This window comes from Erpetoichthys calabaricus, chromosome 7, assembly GCF_900747795.2.
Source record: "Erpetoichthys calabaricus chromosome 7, fErpCal1.3, whole genome shotgun sequence".
In the NCBI taxonomy this organism is placed as follows: Eukaryota; Metazoa; Chordata; class Cladistia; order Polypteriformes; family Polypteridae; genus Erpetoichthys; species Erpetoichthys calabaricus.
This window is the reverse complement of record NC_041400.2, coordinates 46,347,169-46,368,549: the sequence shown is the minus strand read 5'-3', so window position 1 is coordinate 46,368,549 and position 21,381 is coordinate 46,347,169. Positions and strand designations below refer to the sequence as shown.

The 21,381-nt window shown below is 34.8% G+C and overlaps 1 protein-coding gene across 2 annotated transcripts in view; it reads right to left on the bottom strand.

Moving 5' to 3' along the window:
* The window catches only part of ecpas (Ecm29 proteasome adaptor and scaffold), a 148,336-nt gene that overhangs the window by 30,875 nt on the left and 96,080 nt on the right, over positions 1–21,381 (bottom strand). For both annotated transcript variants that reach the window (XM_028804790.2, XM_028804789.2), the window contains exons 23-35: positions 17,114–17,215; positions 16,461–16,584; positions 16,234–16,379; positions 15,333–15,387; positions 14,733–14,847; positions 14,400–14,468; positions 10,558–10,675; positions 10,253–10,420; positions 8,655–8,734; positions 5,911–6,016; positions 4,698–4,745; positions 4,398–4,516; positions 596–746 (exon numbers count right to left, since the gene is read on the bottom strand). In XM_028804790.2, coding sequence (XP_028660623.2) covers positions 596–746; positions 4,398–4,516; positions 4,698–4,745; positions 5,911–6,016; positions 8,655–8,734; positions 10,253–10,420; positions 10,558–10,675; positions 14,400–14,468; positions 14,733–14,847; positions 15,333–15,387; positions 16,234–16,379; positions 16,461–16,584; positions 17,114–17,215 — 1,401 coding nt within the window. The remainder of the gene's footprint in view (positions 1–595; positions 747–4,397; positions 4,517–4,697; positions 4,746–5,910; positions 6,017–8,654; positions 8,735–10,252; positions 10,421–10,557; positions 10,676–14,399; positions 14,469–14,732; positions 14,848–15,332; positions 15,388–16,233; positions 16,380–16,460; positions 16,585–17,113; positions 17,216–21,381) is intronic.

The following is a 21,381-nucleotide window of genomic DNA, read 5'->3' as shown; positions in this document are numbered from 1 at the left end:
TGTGATGCATTTTTATGATTACGTTTCTGTGATTCTGGATAACATGTTGAGATCCTACTAAAATGCAAAGTTGGTACTTCTAATATAAAATTAATTTACTTCATACCTGAATATACCAAATTAAAGAAATTGCAGTAATATTAATAACCATCAAAGTACAAGATACTTTTTGGGTATAGTAAGTCAATTAGGCTATTATTTTTGAAATGCCCCTAAACTATACAGTGAAATTTCTTGTTGTGAAACACATATTTCCAAAATAAGCAAAGTAAGGAGCTTTTCAAATTGACCTGGGATACCTGCTTGAGACTTTAACATAATGAGGTGCTTTTGGGCAGGGGATGAGGGTATGGGGGGAAATACGTAAATAAGTACAAATAAATAAACAGGTAATCATATTAAAAAGGCAAACATGTTTCTTTCTCTCTCTCCCTCTTTTTCCTTTTTCATGATTACTTAAGTCTCTTTACAGAGCATCCAGTGTCATTATAGTTGCTATCATGCTCAGTTTTAAACAAAACAGAACTAAATTGAAGCTAGCCAAACAAAATCACGTATCTTACTATCAGAAGAGGGTTCAGATGTTTTCACTTACTTTTTCCTGCTCAGTGGCTCTTAAGCTCAGATAGTTTAGGACCTGTGGCTCCAAAACACTTAATGATTCCAGCAATGCAGGTATCAAACGGGCTGCATGAGGCTTTAATCTACCACCAGCACTCTTGCTAATCTTGACTAGAGTCTGAATACTGCACATAAAACCAAAGAATAAGAAAGGCATAATTAGACTTTGCAAAAAACATTATGAGATTCAAGACTTCAACCATTGTTTTATTAATTACATTTGTTAAACCTGTTGGATTATGATTAAAATATTGTAGTGAATGGGTTGTATATCACGCTTGGTGGTAGGGCCAGACATGGGGTGCACATTTTGTCAGGAGGTGTAATGCGGGATATGCATACTGCTTGCAGGCTTTGAGTATGGTTGCATACTAATACAGTTTTAGAGTTTCAGAGGGCCGTGAACTTGATTCTAGACTTAGCAGATGATGGGGTAAATATTACTTTACAAACAAATGCAGATACTGTACTTATTTATGTTACCAAACCCCAGTTCCTAATTCTCATGGAAAAGGTGAACATGCTTCAGATGATACTGGACAGCCTATCTGTAAACTTCTCTGCAGAAATGACTGTATTAATAATTACCTGGGACAAATGCTTTCTGAAGCTTAGGAAGGCAAGGAAACACAGTGGCCATTGTTTCTTGGAATTCAACATAAGGTTCAGTTAATCTGGTCCACAGGAGCAAATAAAACCTTTTGTTACCATTGTTAACAGAGAGGAGGGTAGTGCAATAAATCAGAAGTACATGGCACTTATGAGCGGAAACTGGTTGTGCCTTTCAATGGGATGTTGAGTGGCAATGTGCAGGACAGGTGTGTTGCTTACAGGCTTTGTGTATTGACACATAAAAATATGCTAAACTAACTCTTTGCATTGAAATCTATTGTCTCATGGTTATTTCACCAATGCCAATACAGAGAAAGCATGTGACACCATTTTTATTAGTTTTATGCCTTTAATAACTCAGACACAGCACACCTTTCAGTGAGTTTGATTTTGCTGTTTACTGTAGTTCCCTTTAAATATTTTGAATAAATATAAACATGTTCATACTCTGGTTGGAATTTACACATTGAACTGCATTAAGCAGACTGTAAAATGGGCGGATGGATAATTCATCAATCAAAATATATTTTTTAATTAGTTTCCATTTTTATTGCTACAAAACTTAAAAAAGCACAGAATGGAACCATTATACACCATTAATATAAAATAAATCTCAAGTTATTCTTGAACCTGATTAATCTAATTCAAGGGTGCTGGGATTTTTCCCTGTAGCTCTGGACAAATGGCATGAAGCAGTCAATTACCAGTCCCACCTATGCACACATCCAAACTGACACATACACAAGAGGTCAATCTGGAATCACTAGACAACCCCACCTGCACATCTATTAGAGATGCTAGAGGAAAAATGAAATATTGGGATGATACCCTCTGACGCACTGGGGAAAATGCAAACTTCAAAAAAAGAATATCATGGTGCAAGATTCAAAACCACTGTGTCAGCACATATAAAATATATTTCACTAATATTTGAATGTATAAAATATAGAAATACTAGATGTACATCAACAGATCAGTACATAAAAATGAAACGTCTTAATAGATCGTTTTTGATTTTTTACAAATTAGCAGAATTTAGAACTACTTGACAAAAACAATTCAAATGAGCATCTGAACTTCATTATTCTACTTCAGGGGTGCACAAAGCCAGAGGCTATCCCTATATCACATGGCACAGACAGGTTCCAAGTCTCAAAGGGTACATTTATATACATACTCCTGCAGCCACTGACACAATATCAATTTAGAGTTACGAACCAACCTAGCATGTACATGGAATGCAATTTAAATACTGCACTGTGCATTTCTCATTAATGCATTTACTAAATCTGCTTCCCTATCTTCCCTATATGCTGTAGAAAGCTAGAACTCATCTTAAAATCTAGGTAGGAACTAAAGATGGATTAACCCCCAGTCTACACAGAGTCAATTTAAAGAAATGGATTAATCTGGCATGCATATCTTCAGAATATTGAAAGAAACCAATATGTCTAGAGAAAAAATGTGCTTAAAAATTGTGCAGCTTCACCAAATTTAGTTAACAGAACAAAGGTGTATGAATCAGTGCTAAACAGAGCAGCATAATTTTTTTGTCCAAGTTATTTCGCAGCTTAATATTATATTGTTAATAAAAGATATTAAATATCAATGCTAAACTAAACTTGCAAAAGTATTTATACCTCACAGAGGAGAAACTTGTCTGTCTGATATCTCATATTTTAAACACCTTGACAGAATGGTAATAATCATAAACACTTTAAATAGCATCAGCTCCATCAGGCAGCATGTTACTGGATGTGACAAAGAGGGATGAGCATGCTATTCTTTGGAATTGTAAAACTGTGCTGGAAAGATGTTATGCAATCAGGTAATCTGACATCCCCAGTAAATTCTAGTCATATAAACAAACTGAGGCAAAAAGACCAGTAATTTCCACCATTATATTGACATATGCTCCAAATACAGTTCCCATCAACTTAAATCAATTGGTTTTTGTTTGTTTTGGTTATTTTGACTGTAGTAAAATTAATTTTAGTTTAGGAGCAGGATATGTTTACAGAAGTATTTTGGATCAATCTTTAATGTTAGGCTTCAGACAGGAGCGTGGGATAGTTTAAATGTTACATTTTGTGAAACAACAAATAACAAAACAATTTGCTGTTTCAACACTGGCTATAGTACTATGAATGCCAAAAAGGTTGAACTTTAAGTGTTCCAGTTATTTGTTTTCTCAGAGATCAGTAACATTTGATGGCCACTCCTCCTACACTTCAAAGCTTCAGGTCAACATGCAAGCTTTCAATGTTGGTAAGAGTTTTATAACCTCATTACAGCAAATACGTGTTATCTTTATTATGAAACTTTACTGGGACTGAGAAATTTTATTTCATCTGATGTTCACATGCCTAAAAAGATGGAGTAATCATTTTTTGTCTAATAGAGTACCATAATAATAGTATATGACTAGTACAATGCACTACTGCATTCATAAGAAGCTGAAAAAGAACAATGGTAACATTTTCAAGTTCAACACATTAGTTAGAGTTAATGGCCAAATTGAGCAAATTTTTGTTGGTGCTAATATTGGTGTGTAGCCTTATTCATTGCTCCTATTGTGGTTATTTATGGATGAAGCAAACAAACAATAATGTTACCCTGATTCAAAATTTTAATGCACTACAAACACACAAGACAGGTTTCCAATGTGCAGGATTTTTTGAAAATAAGTGTACTGATATACTAGAGACAATTTATTTAAAGCTTACATAAAATGCAAATTCTGGCCGTCTGATTTAAAACAGAAAAAACGACATAAGAAGATATGACAGTACTTAAACATTCCCCGAGTTGTACATGTGATGTCTATTTGTAGAGGCATAACTAGATTATTCCCTTTAGGTTAAGTCTAAAGAAGCTAAACATGGCTTAGCTTTATTTTTTTTCCATTTGACATTTTGTTTAGGTACAACGGCACTAGATTGCATTTCTATGGAAAACTGTCACCTTATCAGCAATGCCAAATTCATGTTAATATGTGCCCTTTGTGGATGATGACATGGCTATACTATAATTGGAAGGGAAATTAAATTGACAAAAAATATAATGGAAATCATAACCAGAAAAATACAGTGTGCTTTGAATGCACTTATATTAGATAAGAAAAAAAATATTTGAATATAAGAGTATAAAATAAAAAAAAATACCTTAGTGCTCGGACCTCTGCCACATTGCTCATTACACCCTTGTCCAAAAGGCAAGGAAGGAGGACTCCAACTGTGCGCTGTGCTGTGGTACCCGATGTTTCACACATTCGTACACATACCTTTGAAGATCAAAACAATTGCAAATATTTTTCTGATCTCATTTTATGAAAAGCAAAATATTTATTTAGAACGTACTTGCTACAAATACTGTATACAAAGAACATGGACTAACAATATAAAATATTACAAAAGTAATTCATTGTAAAATTGAATTCTAATAAATAATAAATATAATTTTACCTTACTTAGTGTTTTAATTGTTAAATCAGCAGCCTTTCGTACAGACTCCTATGAAAAAAAATACATAGTGTATATTTCTTGTGATGAATAATTTGAGTACTCAAAGAGGAAATTAACATTGCCAAACGTGTTCCATCTGGATCTCATCCAAGCTACATCAGACACAGCATAGGAATCAACCTTGAACAGATCACCAATCCACTACAGGGTCCACACACACACAAACCCATAACCACACTCACACTCATACTGGGTCAATCTGGATGCAACACATGTTTTTGGGGACATGAAAAGATCACTAAGACCTGGAGGAAAATCCACAAAGACATGGAAATTGCATACAAACTCCACACAGAAAACAATGTGAGCAGTAGCTTTACCACTCTGCCTCCTTGAAACAGTAACTGAACATATGATATACAACATAAATTATTAGCCATTACTTAGAGTGTACATAAAGTGAAATATTAACATTAAAGCTGGTATTTCAGTCAGGAGTAAAAATAATAATAATGTGGCTGAAGCATGAGTGGCTGCTGGCTGAAGATGTGCACTATGACAGTATTATAAATGAGACCAATGTGGTCTGAACTACTACTCTGGTCGGGGCTGTTTTTTTTTTGTTTTTTTTTCTTTTTTAGGGCAGGTCTGTATTGGCTACCCAGCTCAATCTAATGTTCAGATGTACCCCAAGGCTTTTCTAACTCTACACCACTTACATCTCCTTCTCCATTGTGGTGGTCAATCCCTGGGGTTCTGACATGCCAAAACTCCACTACCAGTTCTAATGTCTTAGTAACATTTATTTTGTAGCGGCAGTACCAGTGCACTGTAAAGGACAAGTGAAAGTCCTCCGCTAACTTTCCATACTCATCCTAATTCCCATTGCTCACGAAGGAGGAGGAGGAGATTCTTCTGTTGTCAGCTATTTCAGTTTTAAAAATTAAATTGCTTTTTTGGTTTGTTAACCTTAATACAATATTAGCATCCATTCCCTCCGAAGTCCATTCACTCAAAATATGTTTAAAATAAAAAACACAATATCTAGAGTATATAATAAAATTTTTCAAAGTTTGCTTAAATAAATACATTCATTATATCCTGATCTGTGCTTCCCAAAACATAAAAATATGGGTTTACTTGACACTGATTAAAACAATGAAAGAACAGTTATTACATTTGAACAGTTTGAAAAATAGTAGCAACCAATCACCTTAATGTCGTCTCTTACTCTAAACAACGTTTCCCAAATCTCTGGAAGCTGATCAATTATGTCATCCAATTGCCTTCCCCGGATTAAGTCATTCAGTGCCAGGCAACTAAAGAGAAATAATACTGTAAAATAAGATATTTTGTACACTGCAATAGTTATATATTTTTAGATATTTTTATGGTGTAAACTGCTTAGTAGATATTTAGAGCAAATAATTTTGCTTTTTCTTTCAAAAATTATTCTTTTTTTTTTATAAAAATGAAAAATTATCAATACCTTAAAAGGTGGTAAATTTGGAGTACAAAACATACAAGGAAACTCACAAACTGAGTCAAACTAAACAATGATCAAAAAAGAAACACATAATAGTAATAGCATGACTGAGAAATTTGGCTAATTAATCATACAGTTCATGATTCAACACCTAATACTACCATAGCAAAAGGTGTCTTGCTAGCCTACACATATTCTCTTAACTATGGAGGCCCCTGAAGTTTAGTCAATCATTTCCTAATGCTTACCAGCAAGTATCTTCATTTAAAACAATATCATTGCTGATAACAATCAGTTTTTTTAAAATATCTTTCTAAGGGGCTGAAATTCAAATTTAAGGCAACAGTGAGATTACGTGCATGATCTCATTTTTAAAGTGTAGGTACAGTGGAACTAGGATAAGCAATGCTGTGCAAAAATTCTAAATGAAAGAGTTTGAATTCTGGCCCAGGCAATGTCTGTTTTAAGACTGCACATGCTGGTCTGCAGGCTCAAACAACTTGCATGGCATGGATGTGGTATTATGATATAACATTTTATATTTGCATTTAAAACAGATTTTGTGTTTAATCATTATGACTTCTTTAGCGAAAATCAGAAGTATTAATGACATAGTCTGCTATCTACAGTGGGTATAGAAAAGAATCACCCCCTTCGAAATATTCCCATTTTTTGCTTTATAGCCTTAAATGAAAACACACAAACCAATATTTTTTCCAGCTTTACTTATTCAATGCAATCTATAACATCCAAGTGAAAGATATCACAGCTACAATTCAGAAGAATTTAAAAAAATAAAAAAACAAGAAATACTGAGATAATAAAGGATTACCCAACCACAATATTTGTAAACTAAATCAGGTGTAAGTAATCACCATTTCCATTGCAGACCATGGTTACTGGCTTCCACCTGTGATCAGTTGTAATCGGTGTGATTAGTGAAGCATAAAAACAGCTGTTCCTGGAGCATTCCCTTGCTTGGTAGTGCAACTGACAGCAAACAACTGACTATGAGTGGCAAGCCACTTTCAAAAGATCTCAGGGATAGAGTTGTGGACAGACATAAGGCAGGAGGTGTATACAAAATAATCTCAAAGGCTTTACAAATCCCAAGAAGCACAGTAAAAGTCCATAACAAAGAAGTGGCAAGTGTTTGGTACTACTAGGACCCTCCCTGGATCCGGCCGTCCCTCCAAACTGGATGGAAGAGCAAGGAGGAAACTGGTAAGAGAGGCTACCAAGAGGCTAATAGCCACTTTGAAGGATTTTATGGCAAAGAGTGGTCATTGTGTGCATGTGACAACAATTTCACAAGCGCTCCACAATTGTGGCTTGTTTGGGAGGGTTTGCAAGAAAAACGGCACTTCTCAAGAAAGGCCACATTAAGGCTCGTTTGAGCTTTACCAGAATGCACCTTGAACAATCTAATGCCAAGTGGGAAAAAGTCTTATGGTCAGATGAGACCAAAATCAAACTATTTGGCCTCAATACCGAACGGTACACCTGGCGGAAATCCAATGCAGCTCACCATCCACACCTTTCCTACAGTAAAGCATGGAGGTGGCAGCATCCTGTTGTGGGGGTGTTTCTCTGCCGCAGGGCCTGGGGCTCTCATTAGGGTATAAGAAAAAATGGATGGGGCAAAATACTGTCAAATTCTTGAGGAAAACCTGCTTACCCTCTGCCAGAAAGTTGAAGATGGGCAGTGTGTTCACCTTTCAGCATGACAACGACACGAAGCACACAGCAAAATTGATCACACAGTAGCTGAAGAAGAAAAAAGTCAATGTCCTCGTGTGGCCCAGACCTAAATCCCATTGAAAATCTGAGGAAAGATTTGAAGACAGCAGTCCACCAATGCTCACCATCCAATTTGACTGAACTTGAACATTTCTGTAAAGAACAGTGGGCAAATATTGCTTAATCTAGATGTGCAAAGCTGATAGAGAAGTATCCCAACAGACTCAAGGCTGTCATTAAAGCAAAAGGTGGTTCAACAAAATATTGACATTGGGGCCTGGGAGGATCCTTTATTAATCTCAGTATGTCTTGTTTTTGATTTTTTTTATAATTTTTCTGAACTGTAGCTGTTATATCTTTCACTTGGATGTTATAGGCTGCATTGAGTAAGTAAAGCTGGGAAGAACAATTTTGTGTGTGTCTTCATTTAAGGCGGTAAATCAAAAAAATGGGAATATTTTGAAGGGGGTGATTCTTTTCTATACCCACTGTATCTGGGGTTAAGGTATTTTTGGAACCTTAACTTGGAAAAGCTCTGTCTCAGTTACCAGGACTTGTACTTTTTCTTGGTGATTTTTGTGATTCAAATGATTCTCCTGCTTATCTACACATCAATTCATCAAATTATATAAGTATATCCATATAGATAAACATATTTGTAAACATTAATCAATACCTTTACAATAAATTAAAAATAAAATTTTTGCTTTTAGTACAGGCACTTGTCATACCTAGATTCACGGACCCTCCATAAGTTACTGGTCAGGTTAGATATAAGGTCTTGCAGAATCTCTCTTAAATATTTATCCACCTGTACAAGCAAGAAAGTCAACAGTTCTAGACACTTATTTCCATACAGTAACAGTTCATTGAGCAAGCAGTGTTTTCAAATGCTGTTATAAAATTCTTTCTTGACCAAAGATTATCTGTGCAACTCCGACAATTGATTATTTACTGAAAACCAATACATTTCAAATACCTTACACAGACATATAAAATATTTTGTATCTATCTTTATTTGTGCATTTATTTTTTCTTGACAAATATCAATTATTATTTACCAAATATAAAAACTGTGGTCTGTAGTTAAACTAAAATTTGTAAAAGTATTGATATGGATATAACATACACAACAGATTTTTTACAGGAAGGCTTTGTTTCATGCTGATTTTGGAAGTGCCTTCAACGTCAACCAATGACAGAAGAGTAACCACAGAGTATATACAGTATTGCATTACAAATAGACAACGATCTGCAGTTAATGTCAAGGTAAAAGAAGTGGTGCACTTACTAGCACTCAACCAAAAATGTTTCCTAAAGGCATTCATAAGTTTATAGATTGCTGGTACTAACTGTACGGATTAGACAGTGGACTATACAACAAAGTAATGAATTTAAAATCTCTCCAATAAAAATAATTTTAGAAAAATAAAAGGTAATCCCTTGTATTTTATTTAATATGATCATTGCAGCAGACAAATAAACAGTATTCTCTAAATCAGATCACAGTTTATATACCCCTTTAGAAAATGCATTTGGAAAACTGGGTTTTAGGCTAACTGCAGTTTATTGTGCTTATTTTGTGTTCAACACAGTCTTGTAATGTTAATTTTCAAGAGGTCAAAAGGTATTTATTGGTAAAAGGTATAAATTTGCAAGGTACCTGCACTTCCTCTTTTGATAGTGTCACCAAAGCCAAACTGACCACGCACACACACACGTTAGTGTTTTATAATGTTAGTAATGTTTTATTACAAAGAAGATATAACTGCAGAATGTGGAACAGAGTAACTATCATGTTTTAGTTACTGGTAAAAGGTATAAATTTGCAAGGTACCTGCACTTCCTCTTTTGATAGTGTCACCAAAGCCAAACTGACCACGCGCACACACACGTTAGTGTTTTATAATGTTAGTAATGTTTTATTACAAAGAAGATATAACTGCAGAAAGTGGAACAGAGTAACTATTATGTTCTAGTTACCTCCAAGGATTTTTCTCTACTTTATCAATAATTATTTCTCTATATGAAAAGTATTTGTTTTGGTGGTTTACTTATTACTATTTTTAACAATAATTTCCAGAATATATCTTGAGTAATTACAACTAAATTTTAAATACAAATGCAATTTGTTAGAAGATAGTTTTTCAACAATATGGTAAAAACATTTCTTTGTATATATTATGTATTTTCATGTGGGAATTTTATTTTGATGCACTGTCATTTGGAAAATGTTTCTTCATTCACAAAAATTTGAAATTAATGTCTACTTCCTATTTGTTAACATAAAAATATGATGACATAATATTACAAAGACATGCAAACTTACAGCTGTTTTGTCAGTAACAAGAGCATCCCAGATACTTGTCATTGCCTGTCGAATGGACAAGTTTGGATCAAACTGATATCGATAGAGACGGGGAACAATTTGGGGCAGAAAAGGAGCCAACTGTTCTCCAGCCTTCAGTGCAATCATATTAAAGCCAAATGCAGCTCCCTATAATGACAGTTAAACTCATGTCATAAAGTCTCATTTTAAATGATTACTAAAATATAAACTACATCCAAAGCAAATAATATCCTCACAAATTTCTGGCCAATAATAATCATATTTAAAAAAAAAAAAAAGGATACCTTTCGTGTATTCCACATGGCGTGATGATTAGCCAGATTCATGAATTTGTAAACTAAATCAGGTTGATTAAGATCACTAGCCAGTGCACATAGTTCTTTATACGTGGATAAACCTTCACTAAAAAAAAAAAAAAGAAGAAAACTTGCTATTTCAAAATGCAAAATTAATAAATTTCTTATGTACAAACATGCATGTATAAATACTGTGCATACGCATTTGGGTACATATACATACATACATACATACATACATACATACATACATACATACATACATACATACATATATATATATATATATATATATATATATATACACATACACATACATACATAATATATATTTGCAGTTAGAGATACACAAAGGGAGAAAATAAGTCATGTATCTTAAAATAGTTTTTATTCCTAAGCTTTCGACAACCTGTCAGGTGTTATCATCAGAGGAAAATGATTAGACATGCAACAATCAAAGGCAATATATAGCAGGTGAAGGGTAGGGGTGGAAGGGGGTTTGGATTAATAAGGTGGGATTCGGAAGGTATTGGTCAAAAAGTCTTTTTTATTATTTGGATGTTCTTCTTTTTAAGCCTGCATATGCTGGGTTCAAGTCCAAGTAACTGTTAATGGCGTTTTCACTAGAGAGCCACGATTCAGCCAGCTCTCTGTTACTCTTAGTATTGGCCCTGAATTTTACTTTCACAGTGTCCAGGTAAACGTGTGTCCGGTGGAACTTGTGTGTAAATCACAGACCAAAGGTCATTCCTTCTGTTTGCATGTTAGACTTTTACACAAGAATGGGCCAAATGCATCCATGATACAACCTCCAAAAGATGTAAATCCAAATGTGACATACTCAATAAAAATATAATAAATTCACTGGAAATGTGCATAATAATGAACCACAATCCGGAGTATGCAATTTCTTCAAAAGACAGCTTTCCACCACAGAATAAAATGTTCCTGCCAGGTGTTGAACTTTAATCACAAAGACACCTCTGATATGAACTTCCTAGGCACCCTGGAACACATCATTCAAACGGGAAAGATTCCAGCAGACAATGCACAGGAAATAAGGTGTGCCACGGCCAGCGAGTTACACACAAGACATCTGACTGTCCGAATTTCTAAAGAAGAACAGAAGGCTTCAAGATCGCCACAGAATGACAACAGCATTGTTACTACACCAGCTGACTAAGGAAGCGCAACAGTCGTAGTGGACAAAGAGCAATATGTTACTGCAATTGAGGAAATCTTCTCTGACACCATCACCTATGTGCAATTAACCAGTGACCCTACAAAAACCACCTTAAATAAAATCAAAACCACCCTGGGTAAACTCCGAAATAATGACTGTTTAAACTTACAAGTTTACTGTAAAATGTAATCGAATGATGCAATCTGCCTGGCATTTTACGGCCTCCCAAAAATCCACAAGACCCCTTTAAAATTCAGACCTGTAGTCAGCCTAAAAGGTGGACCAACTTACACCTTATCTAAAAGACTTACATATGCACAAACATTTGACATATGACTTGGATTACTCTGTTAATAGCGCTGAGATGGCATTACAGCGCCTGAAGAATGTATCCATTGCTGAGGATGAGATCATGGTCTCTTTTGATGTCCTGCTCGTTATATACTACAATCTCAAGTCATGTGGCCAAAGAGACAAAACTAAATAATGACCCCACCATAACAGCACAAATGAGGTTAAGAACATCTTGCTGCAGATGATGTATCTGTACATCGTTCAACAATTCACGCAATTTGCACAAAGAACATCTGTATGGCAGGGTGATGAGAAATGAGCCCTTTCTGCACTCACGCCACAGAGTTGCTTGTTGTATGCAAATGTTCATTTAGACAAGCCAGATTCATTTTGGAACAAAGTGCTTTGGACTGATGAGACAAAAGTTGTGTTATTTGGTCATAACAAAAAGTGATTTGCATGATGGAAAAAGAACACTGCATTCCAAGAAAAACACCTGCTACCTACTGTCAAATTTGGGATGATTTGCAGCAGGCTGTCCATGCTTGGCAGCTTTAAAATTTAATTGAACTGGAGAGATTTTGTATAAAAGAATGGTCAAAAATACTTCCATCCAGAATCCAGACACTCATCAATGGCTATAGGAGGTGTCTAGAGGCTATTATATTTGCAAAAGGAGGCTCAACTAAGTATTGATGTAATATCTCTGTTGGGGTGCCCAAATTTATGCACCTGTCTAATTTTGTTATGATGCATATTGCATATTTTCTGTTAATCCAATAAACTTAATGTCACTGCTGAAATACTACCATAAAGCATGTCATATATTAAAAGGAAGTTGCTACTTTGAAAGCTCAGCCAATGATAAACAAAAATCCAAAGAATTAAGAGGAGTTCCCAAACTTTTTCATATGACTGTATACACACATTCATAAATACACACAGACACATACCTACACATAGAGAGAGCACATAACAATGCATCAAGGAAAAAATGGATTTTAAATGGCAGTGACAGTTTTTCACTGAAAAATGTTAACATGGGAAATCCTCAATTGATTGTATACTGCTATTCAATTTAATGATTTATTGCCTATGGATAACAGCAACAAATCAATTACTAAAAACTAGTACAGATTTTAAACCTAACATATACTCAAAACTATATATATCTCTCTATTATATAAAAAAATCTTGGATCGAGACAAGATTTTTTCAGAGAGACAAGACAAAACATTTTCAGAGAGATAATTTCACGTTCCGTGAAAAGAGACTTTGTGCCAAGAGACGAATTGAAAATGTAACAGGTCCAAGCAGGGGCGGAAATAAAAGACAAACAGTAGAAGAAGAAAAGACAAAGAGTAGAACAGGTTCAAAAATGTTGGCGTGATACACATGCAGAGCAGGTTAGAGATTATGAAAGTACTAAATTCTCAAAAAAAGCCAAGCAAAATGACACCTTTCATTGGCTAACTAAAAAGATTACAATATGCAAGCTTTCGAGGCAACTCAGGCCCCTTCTTCAGGCGTCTCGAAAGCTTGCATATTGTAATCTTTTTAGTTAGCCAATAAAAGGAGTCTTTTTGCTTGGCTTTTCTCTACATTCATAATGGCTAACACGGTACAACACCCTAGTACTACAAAAAACTGGTAGTAAAGATTGCATTAGCGCTAACAAATGGAAATTATTACTCGGTGAAATAATGGAACAGCGAAAAGAGATTGAATATATGGACATAGGTGATATGACAGAAGTATGTAGATATTGTTTGGCTTTCAACTTTAAGTCGAAGACTTGTAGATCGTCTAATTTGTGTTGCCATCAGGGAAAAGTAGTGTTTCTTCCAAATGAAGAGACAGATTAGCGAGAATTAAAAGATTTGTTTTTTGGTGAAAGTGAAATCCACATACGCGAGCAGCAGAGATGCAAAGTTGCAGGCGTATAGAGCAGGCTGAGGGGTTAGCGAGCAAAGCGAGCAGGGGGTGAAGCCCCCCAGTATATTAAAAAAAAAAAAAACCTATACTCATTTTTTGGGAGTATACCGAAAAACACTGACCAAAGTCAATCATTCCACATTTTAACTTACTCTAAAAAAGAATAAATTAAATATCTTTTTAATAAATTAATAAAAAATAAAACCACATTTAGTCTGGGCAGAAAACAATACTTTAATTCACAAAACAAATAAGGGGACTACTTTTCCTGTAAATAAAATGACCAGTCAAACAAAACTAAAATCATTTATCACAAGAATCTGAAAAAAAACTACAATGTGGAGATACAGCTTATATCATTTCTTACTTCATCTATCTAAAATTCTAAATATAAGTAGGAAAAAAATAACTAACTCACCCATCAGGTGTTTTTCCCAGCAAACCACCCTGAAAAACCTCTGTGTCTTGGGATACACTGTGTCTGACCCTTCAGGGAAATAAAACAATCTTTTGTAAAAAAAAAAAAAAAAAAGGAAAGAAAGAAAGAAAAAAGGATACATAAAGAGAAAAGTTCACTTTTCTTTCTAATTACTTGTTACAGGGCAATATGCCAACAGTGACAATTCAAATATGTGTCAGTGTGGTTGACATACAGAATTAAAAAAAATTGTATGTAAAATATGTTTTTGAACAGCACAAATAGCAGAATTATTACTTTATTAATAATAGCATCAAAGCAAGTGAACCATACCGCTTTCCTGTCATGAGTGTTTCTACCAAAGTGGACACCAATTCCTGCTGGTCCTGTTCACTTCCCAGCTCATAAACCAATCCAAGACCCTTAGAAGCAACATCTTGACTCAACTCTGACAGGAAAATACAAAAATATAGAAAAATAAAACAAAATACACAAAAGGCTTTACTTTACCACAGTTCCACAGAAGAGAGCACACAGCTTTAATTAAAAAAAATTGAAAAGAACAAAAAATACAAAGATTGTGTAGTTATCAAAGTGAACCTATGGTAGTGCAAACATTAAATCTTTAGTTACTTTTTTGTATTTCTGCCCTGTACGAAACTAATTTTGCAGTATTGTCACATGGAGCAGAATTATGATGGTCCGTGGCTATAGTAGAAATCAATATATAATGCATACCGAAATCTACAATACATACTAATGACACTGCACTATAGAAAGAAGCTGTTAAAAACAAATCTGGAAAAATACATTAAAACAAACCCAAACTCTCAATAACTGAGGAGAAAAGGCAGACTTTCAAACATTAAACAGCAAACTTATCCACTCTTCTCAGTCTCACAGTACCTCCTAAAATTATATTGAGATACTTACCGTCAGGATCAGATAAAATTGAAACAAATGCTGTCTGTATTTCTTTTAGATGAGTCTGGAAAATATTAATAATTTGGGAATTTTAGAGAGACATTAATATTAGTTTGAAAACATTCTATATTCATAATTAATTTAACATAGCAAAGCTTTGGCTGTGGCAAAACAGCAAAAACAAAAAGTACACAAAAAAGGGAAAAAAAGCAAAGAAAAAGTGGGTACTAGGGGCCATTTAATAGCTTCTGCCCTAAAAAATGGAAGCACATGGTTCTGGATTTAGAAAGACTGGGACCTTGTTGTCGCTATAAGGCAGATGATGTGGAAATGTGCATGTGTAAGTACTGAATACATCATCATCTTGCTTTGTATTTTATTTGGAAATAGCAGAAGTACCCATAAATAAGAAACCGCCTTTTAAATGAACAGATCACACTTGGTCAACAAAAAGATTTTAAATTCCTTACTAAGCAGTCATAGTTTACTGTCACTATACACATGGACAATGAGATTAAAAATTATAAAAAGAGTAACTAATAAACACAAATATTATACAATACCTATTTTTTGTAAGCAACATTTTGATCACTTAGAAACAATCATTTGATTAATGAGAATAATTAGCAAACATCTAAGTGAAAGATTAATTTTTGAAGCAACAAAGGCACATTATCATGGCATTCTACCCTTGAAAACAATGGGGTTTTTTCACATACACATATGTGCATTATAAACACATACTGTACATGTTTATTGTTTTGCCCAAAGTAGAACTGTATCTACATAACACACCAATACAATATTACCCACTCCATTTGCCCATTTTAAATAGTGTAAATTCATATTTTCTAATGCTTAAAAACAACAAATACTAGAAAAAGAGGAGAAACCTTAGAATGACACTTACCTTAATCTCTTTGTGTTGATTAAGCTTTTTCACCAGTGACAGCAACCAAATACAAGAAGCCTGTCGGACATGTGGATTAGGACTGACAACATGTTTGTTGAGAATCTCAGCCAGTACCCATGAAACAACATCATTCAATTTAACTCCTAAACATAAAAATAAGAATGATGTTAAAAATCTCTGAAGAGTTACCATTCAAAAAAAATCCTTAAATAAGGAAACTTTACCTTTTGGAGTTGTATACTGTTCCTCTGTACAGGTCCACACATTTCGTGCAGCTACAGAAACAGTCCCTACAGCAGCAACAGTTATTGTTTCTCCAACTGTGAACTGTACTTCTACTTGCTTAGGCTAGAAATGGTGAAATTATAATGTTAACTGAAGGCTCAAAACAACATATCCACAACAGACAAAACTGAAGCAAAAGAAATAGCTCAATCATCAAAGGTACACTTTTCTGCAATTTTACCCCCGTTTTTTCCTTTTTTAATTTATTTATGGAGAATACATGAAGTAAGCTCAACAAAGGATAGTTTGTATTCCTAAATGTCATTATTCTTCTTTTTCATCTTTAGTCATCTTGCAGAAACATACTTTTTACTTTAACTTTCTATGTACATAAAAGTAGTTAAAAAAACAGAAACTATGAAACTGCGGTGGGTTGGCACCCTGCCCAGGATTGATTCCTGCCTTGTGCCCTGTGTTGGCTGGGATTGGCTCCAGCAGACCCCCGTGACCCTGTGTTCGGATTCAGCGGGTTGGGAAATGGATGGATGGTTTTGATACAAGCAAATAAGTATTCAGGATATAGAAGTTTGAAATTGACATTAAAAAGGTTGACTGTACACATTTTTTCATAAACCAATTATTAAAGCATTACCTCCACTGACTCCATAAGTCCCTGTAACAATTTTTTCTGATGTGGAAATTCACCATCGCCAACTGGAAAAAACCCCAGTGCCTGTATGGCTCGCTCCTTCATCTGAAACAAGTTGTAAAAAACAAAGTAAAAACACAAGTAGATGGATGGATGTTTGTATCATTCTGCTAGTAACAATTCTATAAGACAAAATAATAGATTCAGTCTGGCCTTAGAGGTTTTTCTTTAGAGTTGTGTCAAAGTAACAGATTACTAATTATAATAAGCAAAAATCTGGGATGCCATTCATTAAATTGCTAATATATACAAACCCGTTTTCAGACATGCTGTCAGGCACCTGTTTCACTGTGCAAGTTTTGGCAATATGCCCTACGAATAAAATATCTGCTTATCACAATGAATACTAATATTTCAGCAGCTTTGTTTGGGGTAATAACATGTGGGACATTACTGCTTAATAGTTTGTGATAACTTACAGTATTCTTCAGTGCTACCACAAACTTAATTTGTTTAAGTGAAAGAATCTTAAAGGATTACTCCACCCAAAAAGATAACTTTTTTCATACATTACTTGCCCCATGTAGTTTGTAAAGATGGCGTTTAATATCATGTTTTGGTGGAGAATGGAGATAACAACTTTACTGATAAAATGGAAGTCTGTGGTGACCAGTCCTGGACAACAGCAAACAATATCATAAATGAAAGTATTCCACAATCAGGAAGCCCCCTCACACAAGGGTCATGCTTTTGAACTAAACACCTGTCACTGCCATTCATTCACTTATCAAGCGTCCTATTTTCAATTCAAAAGCGTGACTACATGTAAAGGTACTTCCTGTTTACAGACTACTTTCATTATTCCTGAGGTATTTATTTCAAATATTTTAGTGAATTAATAGTGCATATTACACCTGGTGAGCATATGACTGGATGACTTGACATGTGGATTATGTGACATGAGTAATGGGTGTGTTTTTTCCACAGACATCTTTGATATTGTTTGCTGTTGAACAGCGCTGGTCGCCATAGGCTCCCGTTCTATCAGAAACATTGTTATCTGCATTCTCCACAAAAACAAGAGAATAGTGCTGGGCGGTATACCGGCTCATACCAAATACCGTTTTTTATTTTTGTTACGATATGGATTTTTCTTATACCGCAACACCGGTTTAAATTGCCTAAACGACATTCGGAACGTGGCGCAGCTGGAAACTGTTCAAGTGGGGAAATTTTTCACTGCTACACCGCTAAACACAGAGGTGTTGCACGGGGGCTCTTTTTCACTGCTACACCGCTAAATAGGTGTGGTAGTGTAGTATTGCGCGGTGAAAATGGGCAGAGAACTTTCTGAAACTGAAGCTGTAGTTGATGATAAAGTTAAACATGATGACACAGAAGAACTTATGCCAAAAAAAAAAAGGAGTCACGTTCGTTGTCTGGAGATACTTTGGTTTTAAAAAGGTCAGATGTGGACCATTATGTTCAAATGTGTGAATACTGTTTCTATACTACTGGATAATACTGCAAGCCAAGTTGTACTTGTTTTATTTGTTTTCAATACAGTGTAATGTACCTGGGTACTGTGTAATAGTGTGACGACATGTTGACTTTAATCTCGACGCTTATGACGAGAATAAAGTCGACATGTTGACTTTATTCTCAACATTTCTACTTTATTCTCGCCATTTATGTCAAGATTAAAGTCGACATGTTGACTTTATTCTCATACTTTGTCATTAAAGTAGAACATCGTAAACTAAACTTCATCGTAAAATGAATATTTAATTTTCTAGATTTTCTCAAACCCCGTCATAAGTTATATAGCACATTAAATGCTTTGCGTTAAGTCTTCCCCGAGCTTCTTAAACTGACTTCCTCTTGCACTAAGAGGAGGCCCCGGCAGCGATCGCCGCACAGAATACATTCACTTCATGATATTCCTACTCTCTGAGCATTTAGAATGCTAAGATAAATACTTGATATAATTTTCATGGTGAAATGCATTAAAGCATGTATTAATCATGTGGGGACAACGTGGCGTGGAGGTTACACTGCTGCCTTGCAGCAAGGGTGTCTCGGGTGTACCCTGCCTTGCATTTGCATGTTTTTCTGGTGGGTTTACTTCAGTTTCCTTTCAAAGTCACGTAGAATGTGGGGTTTTGTTGTGCTATATTGACCCTGCTAGTGTATGTTTTGCTCGTATTCACCCTGCGATGTGCTGGTGACTCGTTCAGGGATGGGCACCACCCTGAATGGATGGTATAATTAAACATGTATAACGAAGATATTTTTAAAGTTCTGAACACTCCGTGGGCTAAGTTTATAACTAGTTTTAATTTCACAAAGACGTTTATCGTGTGGTGATTGGTTATGTGGAGAGAAAAATGAAAGATAGGAATTGGGGTTTTGGTACGACAGATAGAGACAGCACGCGTGGAATAAAGAAAGCCTGCTCAGAAGAACATCCATTGAATTCTGTGTTCGTGTCTCCGACCACCAGATCACAAACCCAACATTTACACAATATTTAAGTTAAACCTGTGCGATACCCATTCATACATACAGTTTTTTGGAGCCTCGTCACACATGCCATAAAGTTCTCTACACTGAACATACACCTGGGGACCCCTTACTGTGAGGGAGCAGCACTACCGCCTCACTACCGTGCATGTTTAATACCTGCTTTAATTCATTTCATCATGAAAATGATATCAAGTATTTATCTTAGCATTTTAAATTTTCAGAGAGCAGGAATATCATGAAGTGAAAGGATTCTGTGCGGTGATCGCTGTCTCCTCTTAGTGCGGGAGAAGTCAGTTTAAGAAGCGTAGTGATTAACAACTGGGTCGGGGAACACTTAACACAAAGCATTTAATGTGCTGCATTAACTTATGACGGGGTTTGAGAAAATCTAGTAAATTAAACAATGATTTTAGGATGAAGTTTAGTTTACGACATTCTACTTTAATTATAAAGTAAACTATGAGAATAAAGTGGAAATGTCGACTTTAATCACGACATAAACGGCGAGAATAAAGTGGAAATTTCGACTTTATTCTCGACATATAGTTTGATTTTTTCTTCACCGTGGCCCTAATACAATTCTGTAGGGCTATACCACAAATAGCATTATAAATGCAAGTTTTAGTTTTATTATTTATGCATATAGCTTAGCTTGAAGCAAGGTCCATATTAATGCAGTTTGCCTAAATGATGGTTCAGTTGGTAAAGATGTCATCACCAAGATTGCACTTTTTATTTTATTTTATTTTAATTTGGTGAATACTGTATAATGCACCTGGGCTTGAAGCCTTGAAGTAATAGTGCAACTATCAGTAATAATACTATTATTTATTTTATTGTTATTATTTATTAGTTTAAATATTATGCAGTTTAATAATGGTAAAGTTGTTTAAAAAGTCACTTTAACGTGTCAGTAGACAGAGATGGTTAACATTAACAGAAAGTGTAGTTGTTTTACAAAAAATATTTACTATTTATTAATTTTCTAAGACATGTTCAGTGCAATACAACTTTTGACAAGCACTTCTGAATATTATACTAAGTCTAAATGCCTCTTTGGATAGTTGAAAATATGTTGTCAAAATTCTAGTTTAAGTTTTTGCAAAATTTGTTCAATAAAAAGGTTCTATATTTTGACTGCATCTGTCATGCAATGTGATTCCTTCTCTTCATTAGTGCCACCCCCTTGAAAACTATCATTTTATGGGGCCATGCAAACCTGTATTAATACTTGTGTGCACATTAAAATGTTTTTTTTTTGTACAATGTACAATGCACTTGACAGTGGAATAGGTTATTCTTAGCCAGTAACTGCAGTGGAAAATGTGGTTAACATCCACTCATGCATGGGAAAAAAATACTGTTGAATACCGTGAAACCGGGATAATTTAGAAAAATACCGTGATATAGAATTTTGGTCATACAGCCCACCCCTACAAGAGAATAACATTTTTTCATGGCTATCATTACAGTCAATATGGGTTAAGTACATATTTTTGGGTGGAGAACTCCTTTAAATCAGTTACCACAAGATAATGGGAAAATAATCTCCCAGGTTACTTGAAAAAAAATTAACTCACATTATGAGGACTAGAATATATAAACATTCACCACTGAAATTTTATCATAATTACAGTCAAACTTATAATTGTTTTATTTTTCTTCTTTCTAACTTCACACTTTCTTAATTAACAACGTAATAACCTAATATTACCTGAGAAGCAAAGTATAGGTATTATATAATA